General features: G+C 60.5%; 1 protein-coding gene across 2 annotated transcripts; it reads left to right on the top strand.

Annotated features, from left to right (window-relative positions):
• The first annotated feature begins 152 nt into the window (after positions 1–152).
• Positions 153–23,746, top strand: CLASRP (CLK4 associating serine/arginine rich protein). Of its 2 annotated transcripts, XM_004440142.2 has the most exons (21): positions 153–198; positions 1,185–1,312; positions 8,237–8,334; positions 8,883–8,984; positions 9,207–9,286; positions 11,346–11,430; positions 12,949–13,097; positions 14,179–14,275; positions 15,232–15,310; positions 15,392–15,465; positions 16,748–16,789; positions 17,697–17,912; positions 18,028–18,315; positions 19,928–20,185; positions 20,564–20,603; positions 20,945–21,005; positions 21,246–21,304; positions 21,388–21,434; positions 22,999–23,081; positions 23,361–23,385; positions 23,598–23,746. In XM_004440142.2, the coding sequence occupies exons 2-21, from the start codon at positions 1,214–1,216 to the stop codon at positions 23,638–23,640; spliced, it is 2,025 nt and encodes a 674-aa protein (XP_004440199.1). In that variant the 5' UTR covers positions 153–198; positions 1,185–1,213; the 3' UTR covers positions 23,641–23,746. The 2 variants fall into 2 exon arrangements, 1 of the variants encoding a protein (XP_004440199.1); XR_001392584.2 differs by lacking the exons at positions 23,361–23,385; positions 23,598–23,746 and having other exon boundaries at positions 20,564–20,607.
• Positions 23,747–23,905: the final 159 nt, after the last annotated feature.

Here is a 23,905-nt window from a genome sequence, read left to right as displayed (position 1 = left end):
GAACACCGCAGGCCCGCGCGCACGGACGCTCCAGAATCTCCTCCGCGCCACCGTTCCCTCCTCCCGGCCACGCCCCTCCACCAGGCCACGCCCCCCGCGTCGGCGGAAGCGCGCTCAGTCCCCCTTCGCGCGGCCTCCCACTTCCGCTTCCGGTGCGGGCGGCGCGCGGGCGCAGCGGTGGGAGGCGGCGACGAGCCGGTGAGTGCGGGTGGCTGGCCCCGACCTCCTGGCCTTCGGGGGGGCGTCAGCCCGGCTTCGTCCGTGCCTCTGCCTCTCCCCGGGCTGCTGCGAGCCTCCGCTCGGCCCCGGCCCCGACGGCCGCGCGCCCCGCACCCCCTCCGGCCTGCGCGCCTCAGGCCGCGCCCCTGCCGCCGCTGCGGGCCCGAACTCGCGGCGTAGACCCCGCCGCCTGCCGCGGTCCCCGCCCCCTTGTTAAAGCAGCAGCCCGAGCCCTCCGGCCCGGACCCGGTCCTCGGGCCCTGCTAAACCCTCGTGCTCCGCCCCTGTCCACAAGCCTGGCCCCTAAACTCAGCACCCCCCCACCCCCCCGCCTGCCAGCTCCGCCTCCCCCCAGCCTGTGCTCCCTTCCCCGCCTTCAGATTCGTTCTTTGGACCTCAGCCCCGTTCTGGTCTTTCTTTGCGGCGCTGCCCCATGTTCCCCCTCCTCCCCCAAGCGTTGTCGTTTTCCCTCCGCGCCCTTCACCTGCCCTCAACCCCCACCTACGTGCCACTACTCTGTTCCCGTAAAGCCTTCGTCCTCTTCCTCCATTTGCCTTCATTTGCATTCCCCCGCAACCCATTCCCACCCCGTCGGATGGCCCCGGGTGGGAGCCGCTCAGCTCCTCCGCTTCCCTTGAGCGACGGCCCCAGCTGCCTCCAGATCTTCAAACGCTCACTCCATCCATTCCAAAACTTTTCATCCTGGATTCCAGCTCCTTGAGCCCAGGAGCCTCCTTTCCCGGGGATGCTCACTCCAGAATCCCCCGGGGGAATTTTCGGAATTAGAGACGTCAGGGATCCTGCTGAGCATCTGGCGTGCAGTTCTGCAGCCTCAGCCTCACTTCCCGTCCCTGAGGCCGGCATTTAGGATCCGCTCTGTCACCAACTTGTTAGGTGACTTTGGTTCTGCCCATATGGTTTTTACAGCCCGTCTGACTCTCCCCTCCCCTCCCCTCGTCCCCCAGGTGGAGGCCCCAGGCTTGGCCTCACCACGATGTGGCACGAGGCTCGGAAGCATGAGCGGAAGCTTCGAGGCATGATGGTGGACTACAAGAAGAGGGCGGAGCGGAGGCGCGAGTACTATGAAAAGATCGTGAGTACCGGGCCTTTCATCGGAGGTGGGGGCTCCCCCGAAGGTGGGGCCCAGGTCACCCTGGGAAAATCTGGGCTGGGCAATATGCGGAGGCAAGAGCCCTGTTTCCTCAGGAGACTGCTCATTCATTTCTTGAGCATAATCACTGGTGACCACCCGAGGCATTCTGTTTGTCGCAGCCTCCCGTGTTGTTTGGTGTGGCCTCAGAGTGCAGAGCTGGTGTTAGCAGGAAGGGGGAAGGTCATTGTCACACTCAGAGCAGGCCAGACAGACTGGCCTCTAGAACGTTGTCTGTCTTGCTTATTGCTGTGATCACAGTGCCTAGCAGAGCTCAGTCGTCGTGGGGTTTGGCTGGGCACCCTGTAGGAGTGCCGTCGGTGTTCATTAGGTGAACGCTGACCGCTTCCCTCTCCTGTTTGATGCTTTGATGCTTCCGTTGCTTTTGGAGAGAAGACTGAACTCTGTCCCGTGACCTAAAAGGTCCTTATGTTCTGGCCTCTACCAGCATCTCAGCGTCGTCCCTGGGCGGCTCTGTTGTCCTTCTTTGCATCTGTGCCACCACAGGGCACTGTGCCTGTACTGTCTCCTCTCACCTGTTTAACTCCTCCCTGTTCGTGAGACCCCAGCTTGCAATGACACTCGTTTACTAGGGTGTGTTCTCCGGGTAGATGATATTTATATAGATGTTCCCGTTTACTCCTGCACTGTTGTCCCAGTGTCCAGTCATGCCTCAATCTCCCCTCCTCAAGGGGGCCAGAGAGGTCTTTCTAAAGCACAAAGCTGACGTGTCCTTCCGTTGCTCAGAGCTCCTCCATGGCTCCCTAGTGCCCTTGAGAGAAAGCCCAGGGTCCTCAGCACAGCCTTCAAGGCCCTGCATGGTCTGGCTTTTGCCCCGGCTCCAGACTCACACCACCCTGCTCTCTACCTCGTCCCTTTGCTCAAGCCATCTGGCCTCCTTGCTTCCTACGGCAACTTTCTCTAACCCAAAAGATGTATAGGAGTATGCTTACCTCCCAGAATCATATAGCCCTCTCCAGCTACACGGCCTTTGCATGAGCTCCTCCCATACCTGCTTAACTCCTCCTCATCAGTCAGATCTCAATCCTCAGGGAAGTCTTCCTTCAGGCCCCATACTCAGGTGTCCCCCTATAAATGCTGTCCTTCCCCTTTGTGGAATTTAACACACACACATCCAGCTCTGTAAGACTGGGGGCGAGGTGTATTTGGGTCACATTTGCGTCCCAAGCTTGGGCCCAATAAATACGGTTGGAAAGAATAGAGGAATAAAATAGTATTAACAATAGCAGTTACCATCTTAATTGATGTTTCTCAGGGCCCAGGCTATGTGAGAAGAGCTTTAGATGCATGATTTCTTTGAGTCCCCGTAGTCACCCAGGGGACAGAGGCTGCTCTTACCCCAGGAGAAGGATCTCTGAGAGCTCCTCCCTTCTTGTGTCACCCAGCAAGGGACCACTGGGCTGGAGGGAGAGCTGTCTCTGGTGGTGCGAGAATAACTACAGCAGGACCACAGAGACGGGGCCTGGGTCTGTGTGGGTCATCGGTGAGGCCCCACCGGTGGGCCAGGAACACAGTCAGTGCTCCGGAGTGAGTAGCTGCCTGTTATAAGGGCCCGTGGTGTGCCAGGCCCAGTGCTCGCTGCTTGGGCACATTCTTTCTAGTCCTTTCAGCAGGCCGGCGGGTTTGGTGTTGATCCCTGTGGTAGAGGTGATGCTGATAATAGCAGCTAACGCTATTGAGCATTTGTGCATTAACCACTGTGCCAAGCACTGGACATGCCTCTCCGCGTCATCGCATCCTCACCCCGGCCTGGGAGGTGCTTCTTATTATCTCCATGTTACAGACGAGCAAACTGAGGCTCAGCGAGTCCTGGCCTACAGTCACATAGCAAGAGGGCAGCGCTGGCATTCTGACCCAGACTCTCCAACCTTTGACTTCCTTTAGCTTTTCACTTGGGCTTTCTGCTGCAGAAATAGAAGTTCAGAGAGGTGCAGCAAGTTGTCCAAGGTGACACAGATGGGAGCAAAATACCAAAATGGTTAGGTGCTTAGAGTTTGGAGTTGTGGGGCTCTGGGTTCAAATTCCAGCTCTTCCTCTTAGATACAGTGTGGCCTTGGGCGAGTGGCTGTCTACCTGAGCCTGGTTTCTTCTGTGTGTGCAGTGATGGGGCATGTAGAATGAGGTTTGGCTGTGAGTAACAGAGACCTAAAACCTCAGTGGCTTAAACAAGAGAGAACGTCATTTCCTTTTCACATACAAGTCCAGAGATGGTCCCTGCTGCTCAGGGACCATTTTCTTGTTCAGCTGCACGTGGCTTCCTTCCCAGTGTCATCTCAAGGTCTAGGAGGGCTGCTCAAGCTCTGGCCATTGTGTCTTCATTCCATCCAGCAGGGAGGAGGAAGGGAGGGAAAGGGGCCAACGTGCTCATGCCAGTTGTTGAAGTTTCTAGATGTTTGCCCGTGACAATTGCGTTCATTTCCACTGGCCAGAAACTGGTCCCCTGGTCACCTGTATACAGCTGCGAGGAAGGCTGAGGCGTAGACTTGGTTCTGGGTGGCTTTGTGCCAGATGTATTAGGAGTCCTGTTACTGTCGAAGGCGGGGGAATGGATGTTGGTTGCCAGTTAATGGTCTGCCACCAGTGGTGGGGGCAAGAGCCCCCCCTCACAGGGCCCTTGGAGTCTTCAGTGAAACTGGGCACGGAGACCACTGAGCGGAGGCCGGCCCCGGTCCCTTGCTCAGTAAATGCTGGCTCTTACTGTTGTTGAAGTTATTCCCGGGTAGAGCTGGAATGTGCATGCAGGTCAGTGGATGATGTCGAGGAGGGAAGGCTGGAGTTGGGTCACTCGCAGGGCCTGGGACTCCAGGCTCTCATCTCTGTGAGCGGGGTAGCTCCCCAGGCTGTCTTCTCCCTTTGGGGGCAGTGCTGATGACCAGCCGCTCTCACTGGGTGACGGGGAAGGGCTGCAAGAACGAGAACCAGTGTCTTTGGGAGCTTCGTGGCGCAGGCCTGTACAAGCAGCCCTTGTCCCCGACCTGGACGTGATCAGCATTCAAATCAGAGCCGCCAAGCTGTGCACAGTGGCTGGGCAGGGGCTGATGGCCGCTTTGTTTTGAGGAGGGGACGGGGCTGCAACCAAGGGTCTCTCATCTCATTCTTGGGCCAAGAGAGGAGGCTGTGGGGCGAGGGTTGAAGAGGCTGAGGTAGATGTGGCCAAATGGCTGTGTCCACACAGAGCTGGCTTCTCTGCTCCTCATTTGTCCTTGGTGCCTGCTCTCTCTCCCTAGGTGACCTGACTCTGTCATTGCTCCTGGCCTAGTCAACTTTTCTTCTTTAATCAGTGGTTTGGGTAAAAAACCAGAATTCCCTGTTGATAGGAAAGTGGGAGATAGGTTAAATCAATTGAGGTGTCTCTTCCTCCAGGCAGCCCCAGGCAACTCTGCACCCCAGGCTGAGACAGGCATCCCCCTGAGGTCCCCCATCCCAGTGCTGCTGACTCAGGGTCATCCCTGTGTGTGCCGGCTCTCTCTTCCACACTGGACTGTGAGCCGTGAGGGCAGGGCTGGCTGTCTCAGTCACTGCCGTGTCCCTAGCACAGGCCCTGACACACACAGGTGCCTGCTTAACGGCTGACTGACTGAATGAGTGACTCCGTGAACTCTTCTGACCCGTCTGATCTTGGAGGGCGAGTAGTCAGTGGTTAAGAATGGATTTGGGATCTTGAAGAGATGATTGTACACCTACGTTCATTGCAATATTATTCACAATAGCCAAGACGTGGAAATAAACTAAATGTCAGTGGACTGAGGGATGGATAAAGAAGACGCGGCATGTCCGTATGGTGGGATGTCAGTCAGCCTTCAAAGGGAAGGAAATTCTGACACGTGTTGTAACAAGGAGGAAGGGTGAGGACATCAGGCCTAGTGAAAGAGGCCGTCACAGAAAGACAGATTCTGCGGGTTTCCAGGTATATGAGATATCTGAAGTCGTCAAGCCGGTAGAAACAGAAAATAGCACGGGGGTTGCCAGGGGCCGTGGGGACGGGAAAGAGGAGCTGTTGTTCAGTGGGCAGAGAGTTTCAGTTTTGCAAGATGGAAAAGTTCTAGAGGTCTGTTGCACAACAAGGTGCACGTAGTTAAAGCTACTGTATGAACACTTGAAAGTGATTAAGATAGTAAATTTCATGTCTTTTACCATAATAAGAAAATATTACTCTTAAAAAAAAAGGAGTGGATTTTGGAGTAAGGCCCGTTTGGGTTCAGATCCTGGTTCTGTTTGTTGCTGGTGTATCTCGAGCAAGTGGGCCTCGGCCCTCTGAGCCTCAGTTTCCTCATCTGGAACAGGGGGCTAAGAGTAGCACCTTGCTCCCACGGGTGAGAAGTTTGAGTGAAAAAATGTACATAGAACACGTAGTTTCGTGCCGGGGTTTACTGCGGTTCGTTGCTTCTCCAGAATCTCCCCACAGAGCCAGGCCCTGGGCTCAGCTTTGTGCTCCCAGCCCAGGGCTGTTTCCACTCTGTGGGGCCAGTGCCGGCCAAAGTCCACTTGCAGTCTGTCCCATGACTCCTGGCTGCGGGAGCTGGGCACTGGGCCTCCAGCAGCCTCAGGGGTGGGGGCCTTGGCCAGCGGCCCTCACTGGGCTGCAGGAGCTGTGTGGCCTGAGAGGAGGCGCTGAGGCAGCGGGCGAGGTGCAGGGGAGGAGTGGGTTCCAGCAGCGCCCCCGGCCGGCCCCTGGGTCTGGGGGGTGTCCTCCTAGCTTCTTCAAGAGGTGTGAGATGAGAATGAGGACGGCCAGCACCCGGCGCGTGGGGGGCGCGGGGTGGACAGGGGCCCCACATTGGCTGTGGTCACTGCTGAGTGTCCGCTCAGCTCCTGGCGGTGGCTGGTACGGCTGCTCATCTGCTGGCTGGGGTTGGGGTGGGACTTGGGGACAGTGAGGAAGGGAAGGCTCTCGGACACCTGAAGCTGGCGGGTTTTCCTGCAGGGGCTCTGTCTCCCCCTGTGTCAGTGAGAAGTCACCCTGTCTTCCTTCAGTCAGTGTCCCCTAGCGCCCGCCTGCTGCGGGCCAGGCCTGTTCTAGGTGCCGGGGATACCACAGGGAACAGAGCAGAGCCCTCTGCCTCACGGAGGTTACGTTCCAGTGTGGGAGACGGGTGGTCCGTGGGTGTAAGGTGTAATCTCAGGTACTGGGGGGGTGTGCTCTGAGGAAAACAGGTGGGGTTAAGGAGTGAGAGGACATGAGGGGTGGGGGAGCCACTTAGATAGAGTTGACAGGGAAGGCTTCCAGAAGGAAGTCTGGAATAAGTGAGGGGCAGCCACACACAGGAGCGTTGCAGGCCAAGGGAAGGGCAAGCGCAGAGGTCCTGAGCGGAGCGTGGGGCGGGCCCGGCGTGTTCGAGGCGTGTCGTGGAGGCCGGGGTGCCTGGAGAGAGTGGGGAGAGAAGGCAGAGAGGGACGTGGCCTCACAGGTTTTAGCAGGACCCCCAGCCGCTGTGTGGGGAATGGACTGCAGAGGGCACGGGGGCAGCGGGGAGCTGCAAGGAGGCTGGCCAGGGGTGCAGGCGAGAGGGGTGCTGGGTGGACCCGGGGTGGGTGGGGGTGGACTCTGGGGAGGCGTTGCCGGCGCTTGGCCGGGATTTAGTGGACGGCACCAGCAGCCCGTCTCGTGGCTCCTGTGGGTGCCTGACGTGGCACGCACCTGGAGCTCAGCCCGGGCCCGCACTTGGAAGCTCAGCGGTGGGAGCTGCAGCTGCTGCTGGATTTTATCCTCTCCTGCTGCGGTTGTGGTGACCGGGAATTGTGACCCCCGAGGGCTCAGGCCTGAGGGGCGTAGACTCAGGCGACATTCGTCTCCATCTTGGTGCCTTTTTTTAAACAGCCTTATTGAGATATAATTCACATACCGTACGATTCAGTGGTTTTCAGTATTTCCACAGGGTTGTGCAACTGTCCCCACAATCTAATTTTAGAAAATTTTCATGACCCCAAAAAGAAACCCTGGACCCATTAGCAGTCAGTCCCCTTGCTCCCCGCCCCCCAACTTCTCAGGCCTGGGTAACCACTCATCTGCTTTCTGTTTCTGGGTTTCCTAGTTCTGGACATCTCACGTTAATGGAATCATCCGCCATGTGGCCTTCTGTGCCTGGCTGCTTTCACCTCGCATAGTGTTCTCAGGGTTTATCCGTGTCGTGGCCTGGATCGTACTCCCTTCCTTTTTATTGCCAAACAGTATTGCATTGTCTGGCGGCACCGCGTTTTGTTTCTCTGTCGTGCACTGTCGGAGCTTTGGGTGGCTGCACCTTGGGCTCTTGTGCGTAGCGCTGCTGGGAACGTTTGTGCAGTGTGGAGGATCTGCTCTCAGGTCTGTGGGGAGAGACCTAGGAGTGGACTTGCTGGGGCAGGTGGCATTTCTTTAACTGTTTGAAGAAGCTCCTCTCTCCACGTTCTTGTCAGTGCTCTGTGCTGTCTGTCCTTTCCCTTTTAGCCGTCCTGCTGAGTGTGACGGCTGTCTGGTGGTTCTGACGGGTATTTCTCTGAGGAGCAGTGACATGATCATCTTCTCATGTGCTTATGCAGGCCTGGTGTCTCAGAGGCCGCTCCAGGCGAATGTGTTCACACTGGGCTCTGAATGAGCAGCCCTGGGGTGGGTGGGGTGATGAGCTGGGGGTAACGTTTTAGGGAGGGAGGTGTCAGTACTGGCCGTGCGGGCGGAGAGCCTCTTGGCACCGCTTTGTTCCCAGAGGTTAGGTGGCCCCATTAGTGCCGCCACCCCTGTATGGGCTGGTTTACCTCTGAAGTGTGGCCTGCTTGACATCAGAGGTGAGTCGCTGCTGAGCTTGGGGGTGCGGGGGGTGGCAGGCTTGGGGCTCAGTTGGGTGGTGACCGCCGTCCTGTCCGTCCCTACAGAAGAAGGACCCGGCCCAGTTCCTGCAGGTGCACGGCCGAGCTTGCAAGGTGCACCTGGATTCAGCAGTCGCCCTGGCTGCCGAGAGCCCCGTTAACATGTAAGACTGAATTTGGGGGGGCAGGGTGGTGTCTGTGACTGAGAGTGGGGTGTGGACAGACCTTCAGGGACTCAGGCAAGGAAGGGTTGGCCTGCATGGGAAGGTGACAGTCACTGGCTGAGGAGAGCCGGCAGGGGTTGAAATGGAGGCCCCAGGGGGCAGTGGTGGTTGGGGGACTTAGAGGGGAATGGCCGGGGCCGGGGCCAGAGGCCCAGACGAAGCAGGGAGTAGGTTGTCAGAGGGGATGTTTTGATGTGACTGGGGCTGAGCAAGTGGCCCCTAGGACCTGGTTCAAGTTCCCCACTCTTGCTTGGTTCTGAGAAGTAGGGCCTCAGTTTTCCCGGGGCTCCATTCAGACCAGGACCCTGAATGTGGATTCAGGGGCTTGCTGCATAAGGGATTGAGCGGGGGTTGGGAGGAGGCCCTGGCATGGGGGTCAGATGGGGGTGGGGGGCCAGGCTCCCGAGCTTGAGGTGGCAGGGAACGGGCACTTTGTGTCCTAGGCAGTGGCGACCCTAAGCTCCTTGCTCCCCTGCTCCCCACTTCAGGATGCCCTGGCAGGGAGACACCAACAACATGATTGACCGCTTCGACGTCCGCGCCCACCTGGACCACATCCCCGACTACACGCCCCCACTGCTCACCACCATGTAAGCCGCCTCCCCATGGGGTTGCCAGGCGAGGGGGTCCGACCCAGCAGCACCGCTTCTTTCCCGAGCCCTTCCCCGCCTGGCCCCTGCCTGACAAGGAAGGAGGCGTGCAAGTGGGGGTCCCCCCACCTCCAACCTGAGCCAGGTCCCTCATCCCCCTCCTGCTGGCTTGGGTGGGATCTGCCCTCTCCCTCTGATCTCAAGACCTCGCCCTCCCCAAAGCTCCCCAGAGCAGGAGTCGGACGAGCGGAAGTGTAACTACGAGCGCTACCGTGGCCTGGTGCAGAACGACTTTGCCGGCAGTGAGTGGTCGGGGTAGAGGGCGGGTTTGGGGGTCCCTGGAGACGGGAAGACTAGGCACGTTTGGGAAGGAAGGTGTCCCCCAGTGCTTTCTCCTAAGGGACCCTGCGTTTGTCCCAGCGCTGTCATGGCCTTGCCCCGTCCACACCTCTCTGTCTCAGGGCCTCCAGCTCTGGACTTGGTATGGGAGTTGTCTGCTGAACTCACTGGTCCTGCCACGGTCCCGTCCACAGCCCATGCCCTCTGACTCGATGGTCTTTTTTCCTAAAAATTTGGGGAAAATGGCAAGAACATACTTTGTTCCTCTGTGCATTTTCCCCTGCTTGCATGGGTCAGAACGTCAGCCCTGAAGACGATATTTAAGTGAATATTTAGACAGAGTTTGACAATTTGCCAAGTGTTCATGTATGTCCTGGATTTTTCTCCATTGCCACTTCACAAATGAGAAAACGGAGGCTCAGAGAGGCCTTCCCCACTCTGGGCTTGCCCCGGGAGGTGCTCGGACCCCGACAGACTTGGGATCTTTTGTCTGTGTTATCTCATTACATCTGCACAGCCACCCAGTGGCTTGGGGGTGATGATACCGCATTTTACAGATGAGGATGTTGAGGCTCAGGGTTTGGGGGGAGCACCGTGTTCTCAACCACTGCTGCCTCCTCACGGACGGCTCCAAACTCCGGCTCGCCTGCCGAGGACTCTGAGACTCCCCCGCCCAGGGCTTCCCCGTGCAGTTTAGGGGGAGCGGGCCACTCATGAGTCCCTTAGCCTGGTGGGTCTCGGTGCCCTTCTGGAGAAGGTGGTGGTGAGGGTTCAGTGAGGGCTGCATAACACCCCGGCACTGAGCCTGGCACAGTAGGCCTCCCTGTGGGTCACTATTCCCACATTTCTTTGTTTCTGAGATAGGCGTTTTAGCACCTCTCAAGTCAGAGGTGGCCAGAACTCTAGCCATCAGTGAGGCCTTAGAATCAGGGGAGTCATCATCACTGATGCTGTCGTTCTTGCCTTCATCCAAGGCCACGTGGATTCCTGGTGATGGAGCCAGAGTGGCCCATCGTTCTGTCTGACTGTTTATCCATTCATCCCCACAATTCCTGAGCACCTGTGGTGTGTCAGGTGCTGTTGTGGGATCAGGGGTCTAGAGGGGAGAGAGCAGTAGCCACGTAATCACAAAAGTGGATGGTTAGTACCAACTAAGGCAGTCAGACAGGCTGTGCGCTGTTCTCTGAGGCGCTAGACTGAGGCTGGGTCAGTGAAGGGTGCATAGCAGCGCCCCAGTGGGGAGAGGTATGCCGCAGGACCCCCGGCCACGAGAACAGCCCTGTGGGGGAGGAGGCCTGTGTGCCTGGGGCCGGGAGAGCGAGGCCGCTGGTGTGAGACAGGTCAGCAGGGCCCTCTCCTCCAGGGCTTTGTAGCCGCGGGCCAGAACCAGAATGGCTGCTGGAGCATGAGGGCCCTGCTGTGTCACCTCTGGGCTCACCTGGCCCAGCCAGCTCGCCCTATAGATAGAAAAGGAGGCTCACGAAGGGAGGGGGACTTGCCCAGGGGCCCACGGCAAGTCAGGGGCACATGTCTCACGAGGGGAGGATTGGGGAGGGCTCTGGTACATTGCTGAGCCCCCTGAGTTGGCTGTTGTGGGTGAATGAGAGCCCAGGTGGCCCCAAACCACTTACTTGAAACTGAGCCAGAGAGGCACACAGTGGGGTGGCCCATGGGGTCCGGGGGACGGCCAGCACTCAGGATAGGTGTATGGTTCCAGAGGCTCCAGCCAAAGGCCTCCTTCCACTGGGAGCCCGAGTACCAAATGCTCACTCTACTGGGGTCCCATTCTACAGAAAAGGAAACTGAGGCACAGAGGTTAAGTCCCGTGACCAGAGTTGCATGGCAAGTCAGTGGTGGAGCCAGGGCCCTCCTGCAGTTTGTGATTGTCAGGAAATCGGTGACCCTGTCCCCAGCTGCAGTTGGGTTACAGCCACTCTCCTGCCCTACTGCATTCTCATGTCCCCCCCGGAATTCCCAGTGTCCCCGCCCCACTCTGACCCTCATGCCTGTTGCCCTGAGCAGTCTCGGAGGAGCAGTGCCTGTACCAGATCTACATTGACGAGCTGTACGGAGGCCTGCAGAGACCCAGTGAGGACGAGAAGAAGAAGTGAGTTGGGTCTGGGGCACGGCGGGCTCAGTGAGGCAGGAGGACTGCGAGCCCCTAGGGCATGGCCTGTCTGTCCTGTCACTGTGGTCTCCCCAAGCTGGAGCCGGTGTTGGCTCACAATAGGCGCTCACTTAATAAATGGTTAGAGGAGGACACAGTGGCCAGAGGGGAAGGGTTTCTGAGAAACCTCTACAGTGTGTTTTATTTTATTTTATTTTATTTATTTATTTATTTTTCCCCCAAAGCCCCAGTAGCTAGTTGTGTGTCATAGTTGCACATCCTTCTAGTTGCTGTATGTGGGACACAGCCTCAGCATAGCCGGAGACGCGGTGTGTCGGTGCGCGCCCGGGATCTGAACCCGGGCCGCCAGCAGCGGAGCACGCGCACTTAACCGCTAAGCCACGGGGCGGGCCCCTCTACAGTGTGTTTTCAACTTGAGAGTGGTGGGAGGTGCCGTGAGAGCAGGCCCCCAGGGAGACAGGCCTGCCCTCTCTGAGCCTGGGTGCTCCCCTTTGAGACGGGCTGGCAGGAGTCCCCTCTGCCTGGAGCTCCACGGACCACAGGGGATGGAACTTAAGTGTAAAGTCTTGTCTTGGGCCTGCGGGCGGTCAGCTTGCAGTCAGCAGCAGCTGTCACTCTGGAGAGGGCTGCTCAAGGCTGTGTCCCTTGAGGAGTGGCTGGGAGATGTGGGGCCTCCCCTGGGAGCAGCCTCCGGTGCAGGGAGAACCCCGTCTGCATCTCGGAAGAGCAGCAGTGGGGCAGTCTCGCTTCTCTTCTCCACCCCGGTCTGGCCAGACGTGCTCCCTCTCTGCCTTGGCACATGCTGTTCCCCCTGCTGGGGACGGCCTTCACCTCCTCCAGAGCACCGCTGTTCCACGTGTTCTGCAGTGGTCCTGGGGCCCTGACTCCTTCCTCCTGCTGCTGAGGCTCCCCCTTTGGGATCCTAAGTGTCTCCTCCTTTCCTCCATCTCAAGTTTCCACGGACGTGACTGGGAGCTTCTTGGTCCTTGATCCGCGACTCTGGTCCTTATCCCAGACCCCACTTTCAGGGACAGGGAATGTGACTAAGTTAATTCAGCAGTGGACGTACACTAGGCCCCCGCTCTGTTCTGGGCAAAGCTGGGCCATGTCGTTACCCAAGATAAATCTGGGCCCTGCCCTCCTGGGACTCATAGTCTGGTGGGGGAGACAGACCTGTCCCCGACAGTAATGACCCAACATGGGTGGGGCTGGGAGCTCAGGATGGTGTTTGACCCCACTCGGAGGACTTCCTGGAAAAGGGGGCATTGGAGCCTGGAGGAAGAGGGAGGAGCCGGTGGAGGTGCCGCAGAGGGTTCTAGGCTGAGGGAGAGTGGGGGGAGCCTGGAGGTGAGGGCGCCATGCTGCCGTGGAACTCCAGAGGCTGCTGCGTGGGGAACTCCGTGTGCGGGCCTTCGAGGCTCGGCCGTGGGGTGTGTCCTGCCTGCGGCCTTCCTCTCCCCTGGGCACTGCACTGGCTCACGGGCTCCCCCGTCCCAGGCTGGCAGAGAAGAAGGCTTCCATTGGCTACACCTACGAGGACAGCACGGTGGCTGAGGTGGAGAAGGTGGTGGAGAAGCCAGAGGAGGAGGAGTCGCCAGCTGAGGAGGAGAGCAACTCGGACGAAGATGAGGTCATCCCCGACATCGGTGGGGTCCCCTCTCTGCCCTCCCCCCCCCCGCAGTCCCTGGGCATCGTTTCCGTGTCTCGTCCCGCCCCTGCTCCGGGGCAGTCCAGCCTCCTGCGGTCCTCCCTGTCTCCTTCATGTGCTCCTCTGCTCCCGGCCTCCCTCTGTGTCCCTCTCCCCTTTCTCACTTCTAGGACAATGCTTTTGTGATACTATCCCCACCTAGGTTCTGGCTCCATGCTCTTCTGCCTGCGCAGGCTCTCTGTCTCTCCTCCTTCTCTCTCTGGAAAACAAGTGTTCATCCAGTTACAGAGCCATCCCTCATCCCCTCCCTGCTGTTAGTTTGCTGCTACCTAAATACCCATTGATCAAACCATCCACCCGCCACCTGCCTCCCACTCAGCAGCCAGCTGGCTCCTGATTCATACATATGTAGAGCGTCCGTCCCGCCCTCCATTTATTTATTTATTTTTTTGTGAGGAAGATTGGCCCTGAGCTACCATCCATGTCAATCCTCCTCTTTTTTTTTTTGCTGAGGAAGACCGGCCCTGGGCTAGCATCCGTGCCCATCTTCCTTCACTTTATATGGGACGTGGCCTCAGCATGGCCTGACAAGTGGTGCATCGGTGTACGCCCGGGATCCGAACCCGGGCCTCCAGTCCAGCAGCAGAGTGCGTGCACTTAACCGCTACGCCACCGGGCCGGCTCCCCCTCCACTTATTCTTCACACTCGTCAGGCTCCCAAACAACTGTGTCCACACCCCCGCCTCCCACCCTGGGTCTTCATCCACCTCCTCTGTCTGTCCCCCACTCACTCCTCCCTCTCGCATCGCTCCCTCCACTCGCCTTGCTCATCTACCCCACCGCCCGCTCACTGGCCCCTCATCCATCACACCACCCCCCACCCCGCAGCCCCTGCTGTTGGTTGTACTTGCCTCTGGCCAAGCCCTGTGCTGGCCTGGGGATGCCGAGATGAGCTGACTCATTCCCCCCTGCAGAGGCCTCAGTCTGGCGGGCGCCCCCCGCCTCACCTCCTGGGGCACTGCCCCTCTTCCCCTGTCCTCGCTCAGCTTTGGCCCCTGACAGCCTTTCTCTTGGTGCAGACGTGGAGGTGGATGTGGACGAACTGAACCAGGAGCAGGTGGCCGACCTCAACAAACAGGCCACGACCTATGGCATGGCTGATGGCGACTTCGTCAGGTGAGGCCTGCTGGCTGGCACCCCTCCCCGCTCTGTGGACCTGGTGTCTCTGTCCCTCCCCCAAGTACTGACGGCCACCCTGCTCTGAGCACTCGTGTGCCGGGCCCTGCGTGGAGGGTTTCACACACACGGGCTCCCGAGCTCATGGGGTGGGTACTTATGAGCTGCTTTGCCTGTGCAGAAACTCAGGCCACCACCCAGCTCTGTGTGACCTGTGGGATCTGACCCCTGGAAGCGCCCAGGTTCCCGGCCTGGTGGACAGCACCCTCTAGTGGAGAGGCTGCCTTTACTGGCTCATTCACTCGCAGTTGCTGGTTGAGCCTCTGCCTTGTGTCACGCCCCATGCAGAGCACATAGAATAGTCTTGGTTAACAGACCTCTGAACACAGCACCCTCTCCTCAGAACCCTCTGTGGCTCCTCCCTCCCTCAGGAGCAGCCAGCGTCCTCGCCATGGCCTCAAGGTCTTAGCCGCCTGTTCTCTGCCCCCCACCGCCCGGCCTCCACTGCCTCCTTACTCCTCAAGTGCTCGAGGCCCCATCTGACCTCTGGGCCACTCTGTGCTGTTGGCTCTGCGTGTCTGTGCAGCTCACTCCCCAGCTGTCGCTTTCTCTGTGTGGCTGCCCTGACCTCCCTGCTGACAGCTCAGCAGCCTCTGCCTGTGCCCTGCACTCCCTTCCCCTTCCGTGACTTACTCTCCCGTCGAGGTTTTCACTAGCCTACCACATGGTACATTCCATTGGTCATTGTCTGTGTGCTACCCAGAATGTAAGCCCACGAGAGTGAGGAATTTTTGTTTTTCAATACTGAGTCCCCAGTACCTAAAATAGCACCCGGCATGCAGTAGGTGCTCAATAATAGTGCTGAACAGATGAGAGACCCCAGGATGGGGTCCTCCTGCGACGACTCTGCCTGTGGCCTGCCCCTCCTCCATCGTGACCCTTGTCTCCCACCACAGGATGCTCCGGAAAGACAAAGAGGAGGCGGAGGCCATCAAGCATGCCAAGGCCCTTGAGGAGGAGAAGGCCATGTACTCGGTGAGGCCTGGGCTGGGGCAGGGGCGGGGGCGTGCCTCAGGGAGGACCCCGCTCACCGGCCTGGTCTCCACCCCACTCCAGGGCCGGCGCTCCCGGCGCCAGCGGAGGGAGTTCCGGGAGAAGCGGCTGAGAGGCCGCAAGATCAGCCCACCCAGGTAGGTCGGCTTCCCCCGTGCCCCACCCTGCCCACGTCAGTCTTTCAGGCTCTGGTGGAGGACTCTGGGGCTCAGGAAGATTCTTCGGGGGCAGGTGTCTGGCTTGCAGAGAGAGTCCTCTCGGGTGTTGAATGGGGAGGGTTAGAGGAGGAATGGCTGTGGGGTATGTGGACACCGTGCCCTGCCAGCTGCTCCGTCACCCTGCTGGACTCGGGCCATTGCCAGCCTCCCCGGGAGCCAGGGGGCCGGCGTTGGGGGCTGGAAGAGTTGAGGGCAGAGTCGAGAGGCATGGGCCTGGCCCTGCACTCCGACCTGGTTTTGCTGCTTGACCACTTCCTGGTGTCAGGGTTTGGGCAAGTGAGGTCCTCTCTCGAGCTTCAGTCTCCTTCTTTGGAAAAGGGGCACCGTTCCCTCCCGGGAGGGGGGTGTGCCATGTCCACAGCGAGGACCTGGGCACGTTCAGATGAGGCAGGCTGTGTGGGGTGGAGAGCAACCTTGAGGAGAGCCTGCCGCAGCCTCTGAGACTGGCGGCCCTGTGCCAACCCAGGCCTCTTTTTGCCACACCTTCTCTGTTCAAGGAGAGTAGTTGAGGGTTGCTGTGAGGCTTAAACAACCCGCCATAGGTTCAGGGTTTGGTACGGGGTCTGGAAACTGTTCCTTAAGGAGTTGCGCTGATTCTTGCCGTTGTCTTCTTCGCCATGGAGGCACAAGTCAGTGTAGTGTGTGAAAGCATGGGGTCAGGGCCGCATGGCCTGGGTTGGAATCTGGCTTCTTCGTTTATGAGCTGTGTGACCCTGGGCAAGTGACTTCCCCTCTCTGGGCCTCAGTTTTCTCAGCTGTGAAGTGTGAATAGTCATAGTGCCCACGTCAGAGTTGTCAGGAAGAGCAGTTGAGCTCGTCCAAGTGTAGCCCTTAGGGCCTGGCACACAGCAAGCATCTCGGACCTGTTAGCTCTTCTAGTCTTATCATCGTCATCATCAGTAAGCCAGGACCACTTAGCAGACCCGAGGGCCTTGAGTGTAAGGAGGGGTGCTTCCGGTCTGGGGTCTGGAGGCAAAGCAGGACGAAGGCTGCTGAGGTCCTTGGTAGCTCAGCGTCAGGATGGGTCTGGGACATGGTTTGTGGGGTGGGGCCAGGGTTCAGGCTTTGGACAGATGAGAGGCGGGGCAGGTGGAGGGATCAAGGCCGGCCGGTAACCTGGCCGGCAGCCCCCTCCTCCCGCGCCTGGTGCTTCCGTGCCTGCTCGGATCCCAGGCCCCACTTGTTCTGTTCTTCTCCATAGCTATGCCCGCCGAGACAGCCCCACCTACGACCCCTATAAGCGGTGAGTTCCAGGGGCCCAGGGAGCTGATGGTGGTGGTGAGGGGGTGGAGGGGTCGCCCCGTAGGCCTCCCTGAGATCACGGACCGGGTGACGGTGTCCTGGGGTCTTAGCACCCGGTGTCAGCTGTGGGTCTGAATCAGGTTTCTGTTTTCCAATCTTTTTTTTTTTAAATGTGGACCTCCTTTAATTTTCTGATTCAAATGTAATGCAGTCTTGTGTTAAAAATGACCAAACATGGCAGAAAGGTGTGACTTAGACAGCAAAAGTCCCTTTAATCTGAAGTCCCAGAAATAACAGGCGTGAAATGGCCCAGCCTTGCACACGTGTGTCTCCCAGGTGTGGTGGGGTTGGGCCGGGGCTTGGAGAGGGGGCAGACCTCAGTCTGACCCCAGTTCCCCTTCAGAATGGGCTGGAGGGGCCTGCCCTCAGGGCTCCTGGGGGAGGGTGGGGTGAGGCCTATCCCCTTGGGTGGGATGTGTGGCGCAGGTTAGTGCTCAAGACACGGGAGCTGTGAGGGGTGTCAGGGTTTTGTGTTACAAAAATGGGATTGTACCACACTTCATATTTAGAACTTTCTTTTTTTCCCCCTACTTGACATATGTATTGAGGAAATTTTTCCACATTAGGTATATAGATCTGCTCATCCCTCTTTAATAGCGTCGTAAAATCAGTACAGTTCTCTGTCAGTCCCGTTCGTCGGAATTTTGAACAGGCCCCATGGTCATGAATCAGACCCTGTGTCGCTGGCTGGCTGGCTGGCTGGCTGCCCTTGGGCTCTGTCATTTGTGCTGGTGTCGGCTCTTGCTCGGGGCCACACTGTTCGAATGTGTGTCGCTCTGCCGTGTTTGTGGTCCTTTGGGAGACAGGCTCGAGGTTGAGCCCCTCCTCCCCCCCGCCCAAATCTGCAGGTCACCCTCCGAATCCAGCTCTGAGTCCCGCTCCCGCTCCCGCTCCCCGACCCCGGGCCGCGAGGAGAAGATCACGTTCATCACCAGTTTTGGGGGCAGCGACGAGGAGGCCGCCGCAGCCGCGGCTGCCGCAGCCGCATCAGGGGCCGCCACAGGGAAGCCCCCCGCACCCCCCCAGCCTGGCGGCCCCGCACCGGGACGTAATGCCAGCGCCCGGTCGGTAACGCTCACGCTGCCCGCCCTAGGCCCTGGCCACCGTGGGGGGGACCCGGGGCAGTGGGGGGCCTCGGCCCAGGCCGGCACTGACCGGCCCCCCGTGCCCCGCCTGCAGCCGCCGCTCCTCTTCCTCTTCCTCCTCCTCCTCTGCCTCGAGGACTACCAGCTCCCGCTCCAGCTCCCGTTCCAGCTCCCGCTCCCGCCGCGGCGGGGGCTACTACCGCTCCGGCCGCCACGCCCGCTCCCGCTCCCGCTCCTGGTCCCGCTCCCGCTCCCGCTCCCGGCGCTACTCTCGGTCCCGCAGCGGCGGTCGGCGCCACTCGTGCGGGGGCTCCCGGGACGGACCCCGCTACTCGCGCTCGCCTGCCCGGCGTGGCGGCTACGGGCCCCGGCGCAGAAGCAGGTGTGTGTGGCCGGGTGTGCAGGGGGTGGGGGACCTGGACGTGGGCAGGGCTCCATCTCAGCTCACCAGGCTCCGAGGGAAGAGAGCGGGCCGATGCCCTTTTGTGAGGAAGCACGAGGTTGGCAGGGGAGGTGTCCCGCTCTGAGGGAGCTCCAGGCGTGGTGACATGAGGTGGGGCACAGTCACATCTCAGGGGCACAGTGGGGCAGGAGACTGAGCTGCTCTCCTCACTGGGGGTCCCAGGCCGAGGGGCAGGGGGTGCATGGACGCTCCAGGTGTCGTGTGGTGTGCGGGGAGACCGGCCTTAGGGCTGGGGCACTCCATGGGGAGACGTCTCGTGCACTCACGAGTAGGGGTTGGCAGGGGACAGAAAAGTCAAGGCCACCCTTTGCAGAGGAGGCAGGGTTTGAGGCGAGCTCTGCAGATGGGGAGGAAATAAAGCGTCTAGGGCCTGGGACATTCTTCCTAGCCTCTTCCCCAGGGGGTCAGGGCTGCTCATGGGAACGCAGCGTGGACCGCAGAGCGGCTGCCTGGGTGTCAATTCCAGGCCTGCTAAGGAACCTTCGGGGCCTCATTTCTCCGTCTGTAAGACAGAGGTAGCATTGCCTCCATTGCGTGGCTTTGGAGGTTGATAAGTAAACCCTTGTGAGTGCTTAGCACAGGGCCCCGCAGTTGGTAGGTGCTGTGTTGTCAGCATCATTACCTGTGTCGTTGTGGCCTGGATCCAACATCAGCAACCCAGGGGGTCTGGCAGGTAAAATAGAGGGGCCAGGTGGGCCCTGGGGAGCACGCGATGGGGTCACTGGCCACTTGGTGGCAGGCCAGTGTTGCCCAGTCTTCTGGTTTCTTGAGCGAAGTTGAGAGTCTGGATTTTTAAAGGACGGCTCTTATTTTCTCAATATTGTCAACAAACTTGGATGTTGTGAAAACCTGGGACAGCCCTGACAGGATCAGTGTGTGGCCCAGATTTGGTTCCAGGTTATTCCCTTGTAGCCCGATCCAGGGTGAGGGCAAGAGAAAGGCTGGGGGAGTGAGGGGGCCTGGTCACAACCTGAATGCCGGCCTGGTGGTGAGCCCTTGCTGCGGACCCCCGGGGTCCTGAGCAGAGAAACAGTGGGGCTGCATGTCCCAGGCTGGGCCTGCTGGGTCTCTGCTGCAGACTGGTGGGGACTGGGGCGAGGGGGTGGACCCCACTGGCGTTGAGACCCTGGACTCCTGCGAGGTGAGGAGGTGGTGCGGGTGAAGATGAGCTTCCGCCTCCTGGGTGCCCGGAGCGGGGCACAGCATGTCAAGGGGGGAGCCGACCAGCCAGGCCCCACCCTCTCCAAAGTCAGCGCCTAGGGAAGGGGGTGAATGGGTGTCTGGTGAGTGAGGAGTCAGGAGCCGTCTCAGGGCGGTTGTATCTAGAGGGTGGTCTCTGCGGAGGGACTGAGCGAGGCCAGGGAGTGGCCAGGGGGATTCCTGCGGCAAGTGGCAGGAGAGGGGTGGAGAGTCATTCCCGGACCCACCACAGGGCCCTGAAGGAGGCCTGCAGGTTCCGAGCGAGGGTGAGGGGTGTGCAACCGAGTGCGCTGGAGCTTCACGGCCCCACTCCTGTCCCCTGTGCCCCCAGGAGCCGCTCCCGCTCAGGGGACCGCTACAGGCGGGGCGGCCGGGGCCCCCGGCACCACAGCAGTAGCCGCAGCCGCAGCAGCTGGTCCCTCAGCCCGTCCCGCAGTCGCAGCCTGACTCGGAGCCGCAGCCCCAGCCAGAGCCGCAGCCGCAGCCAGAGCCGCAGCCGTAGCCGCAGCCAGAGTCACTCGCCATCACCCCCCAGGGAGAAGCTGACCAGGCCGGCGGCGTCCCCGGCTGTGGGCGAGAAGCTGAAAAAGTGAGCAGGGGCAAGGATGTGGGAAGAGGGTTGTCGGCCTCAGCTGAGCAGGGCGACCCCACTGTTCTCTTTGCAAGAGGACTTATTCCTGCCCTGCGGCGTCTAGGGGAATTGGCCCTGACCTGGGAGAGTGGATCTCACGGGGACACAGCTTCACCCTGGGGGGTCTGGGGTCACGGCCCTGACCTGGGAGAGTGGGTCTGAGGGGACAGAGCTCTGCCCTGGGTGGTCAGAGGCGGACACGGCCCTGTCCTGAGGGATCCCAGAAGGCGTGGTCTCTCCTTGGGCTGTCTGAGGCTTGTGACCTAGGCTCTCTGGTCCGAGGGGGTGCTGAGGCTGCATGGGGTCACGGTGGCAGCTACCTTTTTCTTCTCCCAGGACCGAGCCTGCCGCTGGTAAAGAGACAGGAGCTGCCAAAGTCAGTAAGAATTTGGAACTCGCCCGTCTAATTCCCGCCAGCAGCAGTGCCCGAGAGCTGGGCCCGGTGGGCCTGCAGGGGGGCCCCGGGTGGGCCGAGAGACCCAGCCCCGGGGATCGAGGGGGCTGGGCGGGCTCTGGCCCCACGAGAGCCGTGTCTCCCTCCCCTCCTCACTGTCCACTGGGGCTCCAACTGTCCCGGGGCCTCCCACACCCTTGTGGCGGGTGTCCGCAGCCTGCCCCTCCTCCCACGTTCCCCCGCAAGTCCCAGGCTCTTGGAGAGGTGGGTGGTGGGAGCTCCGGACACCCACCCCCTCTCCCGCCTCTGCTCCCCTTCCCCAGCCCAAGCTGACGCCGCAGGAGAAGCTGAAGCTGAGGATGCAGAAGGCGCTGAACAGGCAGTGTATGCCCCTCCCCGACCCCTTCTCCCGGCTGCTCTCCTCCCAGCCTGGCCCTGGGTGGCTGCGCTCTCCTGGACAGGCCTGCGTGCACGCAAGGCACCTGGGGAGGAGGGCTGTGCACCCACTCTTTGGCCACTGTGCTGAGGGCCTTGGCGGTCTGGTTGGCCTCTCTGAGCTCAGCTTCTGCGTCTGGGGGTCTCTCGAGGGCTCCCCTCAGCCACCATGTTCCTCCCTCCCCACAGTCAAGGCGGATAAGAAGGCGGCTCAGGAGAAGATGATACAGCAGGAGCACGAGCGCCAGGTAAGGGTGGGCGGGGTGGGGCTCGGGTGGGGCCCTCAGGCTGTGCGCTCTCACAGCCGGCTCTGGCTCTGTCTCTGTCGCAGGAGCGGGAAGACGAGCTTCGCGCCATGGCCCGCAAGATCCGGATGAAGTAAGACCGTCCCCCGCTCCCTGTATGGGGGCCACAGCCGCCTGCCTCAGGGCTGCCTGCCCCGCCCCCCCCACCGGGCTCCTGGCTGGAGCCTGCCTGAGCCCTCGAGCACCTGCCTGCCTCAGGGCGCGCCCCCGCGCTGGCCCTGCCTCCTCTCTCTTCCCTGCTCTTCCAGCCTCAACCCGCCTTGCCTTTGTTCTCTGGGCCCAGGACACTCTTCCGCAGATTCCCCAGCCTGCTCCTCCCGCCAGGCCTCCCTGACCTGGTCTAGAGTAGCACCCGGCACGCTCTGTCCTCCAGCCCGCTCCATTTTCCTCATAGCACCGACCCTCCCTGGCCTGCACTGTCTGTGTCGTTTACTCGTTCACTGTTGGGGTCCCCACGGAGATGGCAGGGCTGGCTGCCGGCCGCCTGCCATGCTGAGCCCCGGGAGCACTGAGCTGGTGCTCCGTGAATGTTCTGGAACGACTGAACTCCCGGCAGCCCCGGGGCAGGCTCTGGCCCAGTGGGGTCAGGGCTTCTGTTCTCTCCCTTCTCCTCCCCCTCTCCTCTCCTCCCCTCCCCGTTCTGCACTGCAGAGCCGAGTAGCTCGGGGCCTGGGTCAGACTGACTTGGGGTCCACTGTCAGCTCTGCCTCCCTCTGTGTGGCCCTCTCGGTGCCAACCTCCCAGGGTAGCTTGGGGATTTGCGCCTGTGAGGCCCTGGCCCACCCAGGGCCTGTGGGCGGAACTGGAGCCCATAGTGCTCAGTGTTGGCCAGGAGGGGGTCAGTCAGTGACAGGCCGTGTCATCTGTTACTCATTTTTCCTTCCACCCCGTACTTGCTGCGGGTCCTCGGACAGCAGCTGAACCTTTCAGAGCCCGACTCCTTTCTCTGTGAGACAGAGGTAATAAGGTACCCGCCTCTGCAGGGCCCTGCCTTAAGGCCCCAGCGTGGGGCCTGGCATGCGGGAGGCTCGATGCCCAGAGCTGCTGCTGCTGTGGGGTGTTATCATTGATCGCACACCCGTCTGCTGCTGTGTGCTTCCATCAGGAGGGAGGAGCGCAGCGCCCCGGGACGCGGCGTGGCGGTCAGTCAGGCCGCGTTCTGATGCCGCCCGCGGCGCCCCCAGCCATGGGCCTTTCTCCTGCCTCAGCTCAGTTTCCTCATCTGCTACACGGGGTGGACTAGTTGTCCCACCTGACAGCCTCGTTGGGAGATGCAGCGAGATCAGGGCCAGGCACAGAGAAGGCGCCCGATAAATGTAGCCGCTGGGGTTGCAAATCTGGTCATTTGACAAAGGCCAATTAAGCACGTAACGTGTAAGTCCCTGTGCCCTGAGACTGCGCCCGAGTTTGACGGGAAATGAGCGAACTGTCCAGCTCTCCTCTGTGCTCAGCGAGCCTTTCACAGAGGCAGGCTGGGATTCCGACCCCGCTCTGCGCTGTGTCCTCACCTCCAAGCTTGGGTGGCCGCAGCGCCCACCCGCTAGGTCTCCTCTCCTGCTGGGATGAGGATGTTGGAAGCATGAGCCCTGGGCAGGGGACCCCGCTGCGTGGTCACCCTTCCCCCTTTTCCCCTGCAGGGAGCGGGAACGCCGAGAGAAGGAGAGAGAGGAATGGGAACGCCAGTACAGCCGGCAGAGCCGCTCGCCCTCCCCCCGTTACAGTGAGTGTCCCCACCCTCCCTGATGGGAGAGCCGGGCTGGAGACGCGTGCACATGTGTGCATGCACGAGTGCTTCAGTCACACGGGAACTGCAGGCGTTAGGAGAAATGCTCGTTCCCAGGGCAGTGGCATGGGCTGAGGGGCGCGGGTGCCTGTCCGGGCAGTGGACTGGTGGACGCTCGCGTGCAGCCTCAGCTGTGGACACCAGCAGCCGCCCAGGCCAGGGCCCGCTCCTGGCCCTGGGCACTCACTCTGTCGTCACCTCCTCCTTTCTTTCCAGGTCGAGAATACAGCTCCTCCCGAAGGTAAGCAGGCCAGCCCAGCTCCCTGGGAAGTTAGCTGTTCTCTGGCGGGAGGTCCCCACCCTGCACCCCGCCAGTTGTAGGGGGCCTCATCCTTTGATCGCGGAAGCCCCAGTGATCCCCAAGCGTGTTGGTGCATGTGCACAGGAGTGCATGGGGCAGGGCACCCTGCTTCCTGCCCAACCCTCAGGGACCCCTCCACTTTCTCTCCCCAGGCGCTCAAGGTCCCGGTCCCGAAGTCCCCACTACCGGCATTAGACAGAAGCCTGGGGGCCAGGGGATGAGGGACGGGGTGAGGGCTCAAGCTGTGAGGCTGCTGGTTTTCTCTCGGATGAAATAAAATCACGTTATTTAATTCCCTTCACCTGGCCTCAGTGTGGTCCGTGGGGGGGTGTCCACCAACAGCAGGGCCAGCTGGGAGGGAGCGTGTTGGGTTCAGGGGGCAGGCGCCACGTTGCCCTGTGGGAAGTCTGCCCGCAGTCTGCGTGTCTACATGGCGGCTCCTGTTGATCAGGACCGCTCC

The sequence above is a fragment of the Ceratotherium simum genome, chromosome 33, assembly GCF_057802395.1.
Source record: "Ceratotherium simum simum isolate JZ-2026a chromosome 33, ASM5780239v1, whole genome shotgun sequence".
In the NCBI taxonomy this organism is placed as follows: domain Eukaryota; kingdom Metazoa; phylum Chordata; class Mammalia; order Perissodactyla; family Rhinocerotidae; genus Ceratotherium; species Ceratotherium simum.
Note: the sequence above shows the minus strand (reverse complement) of the source record. Positions and strands in the feature narration are given on the sequence as shown.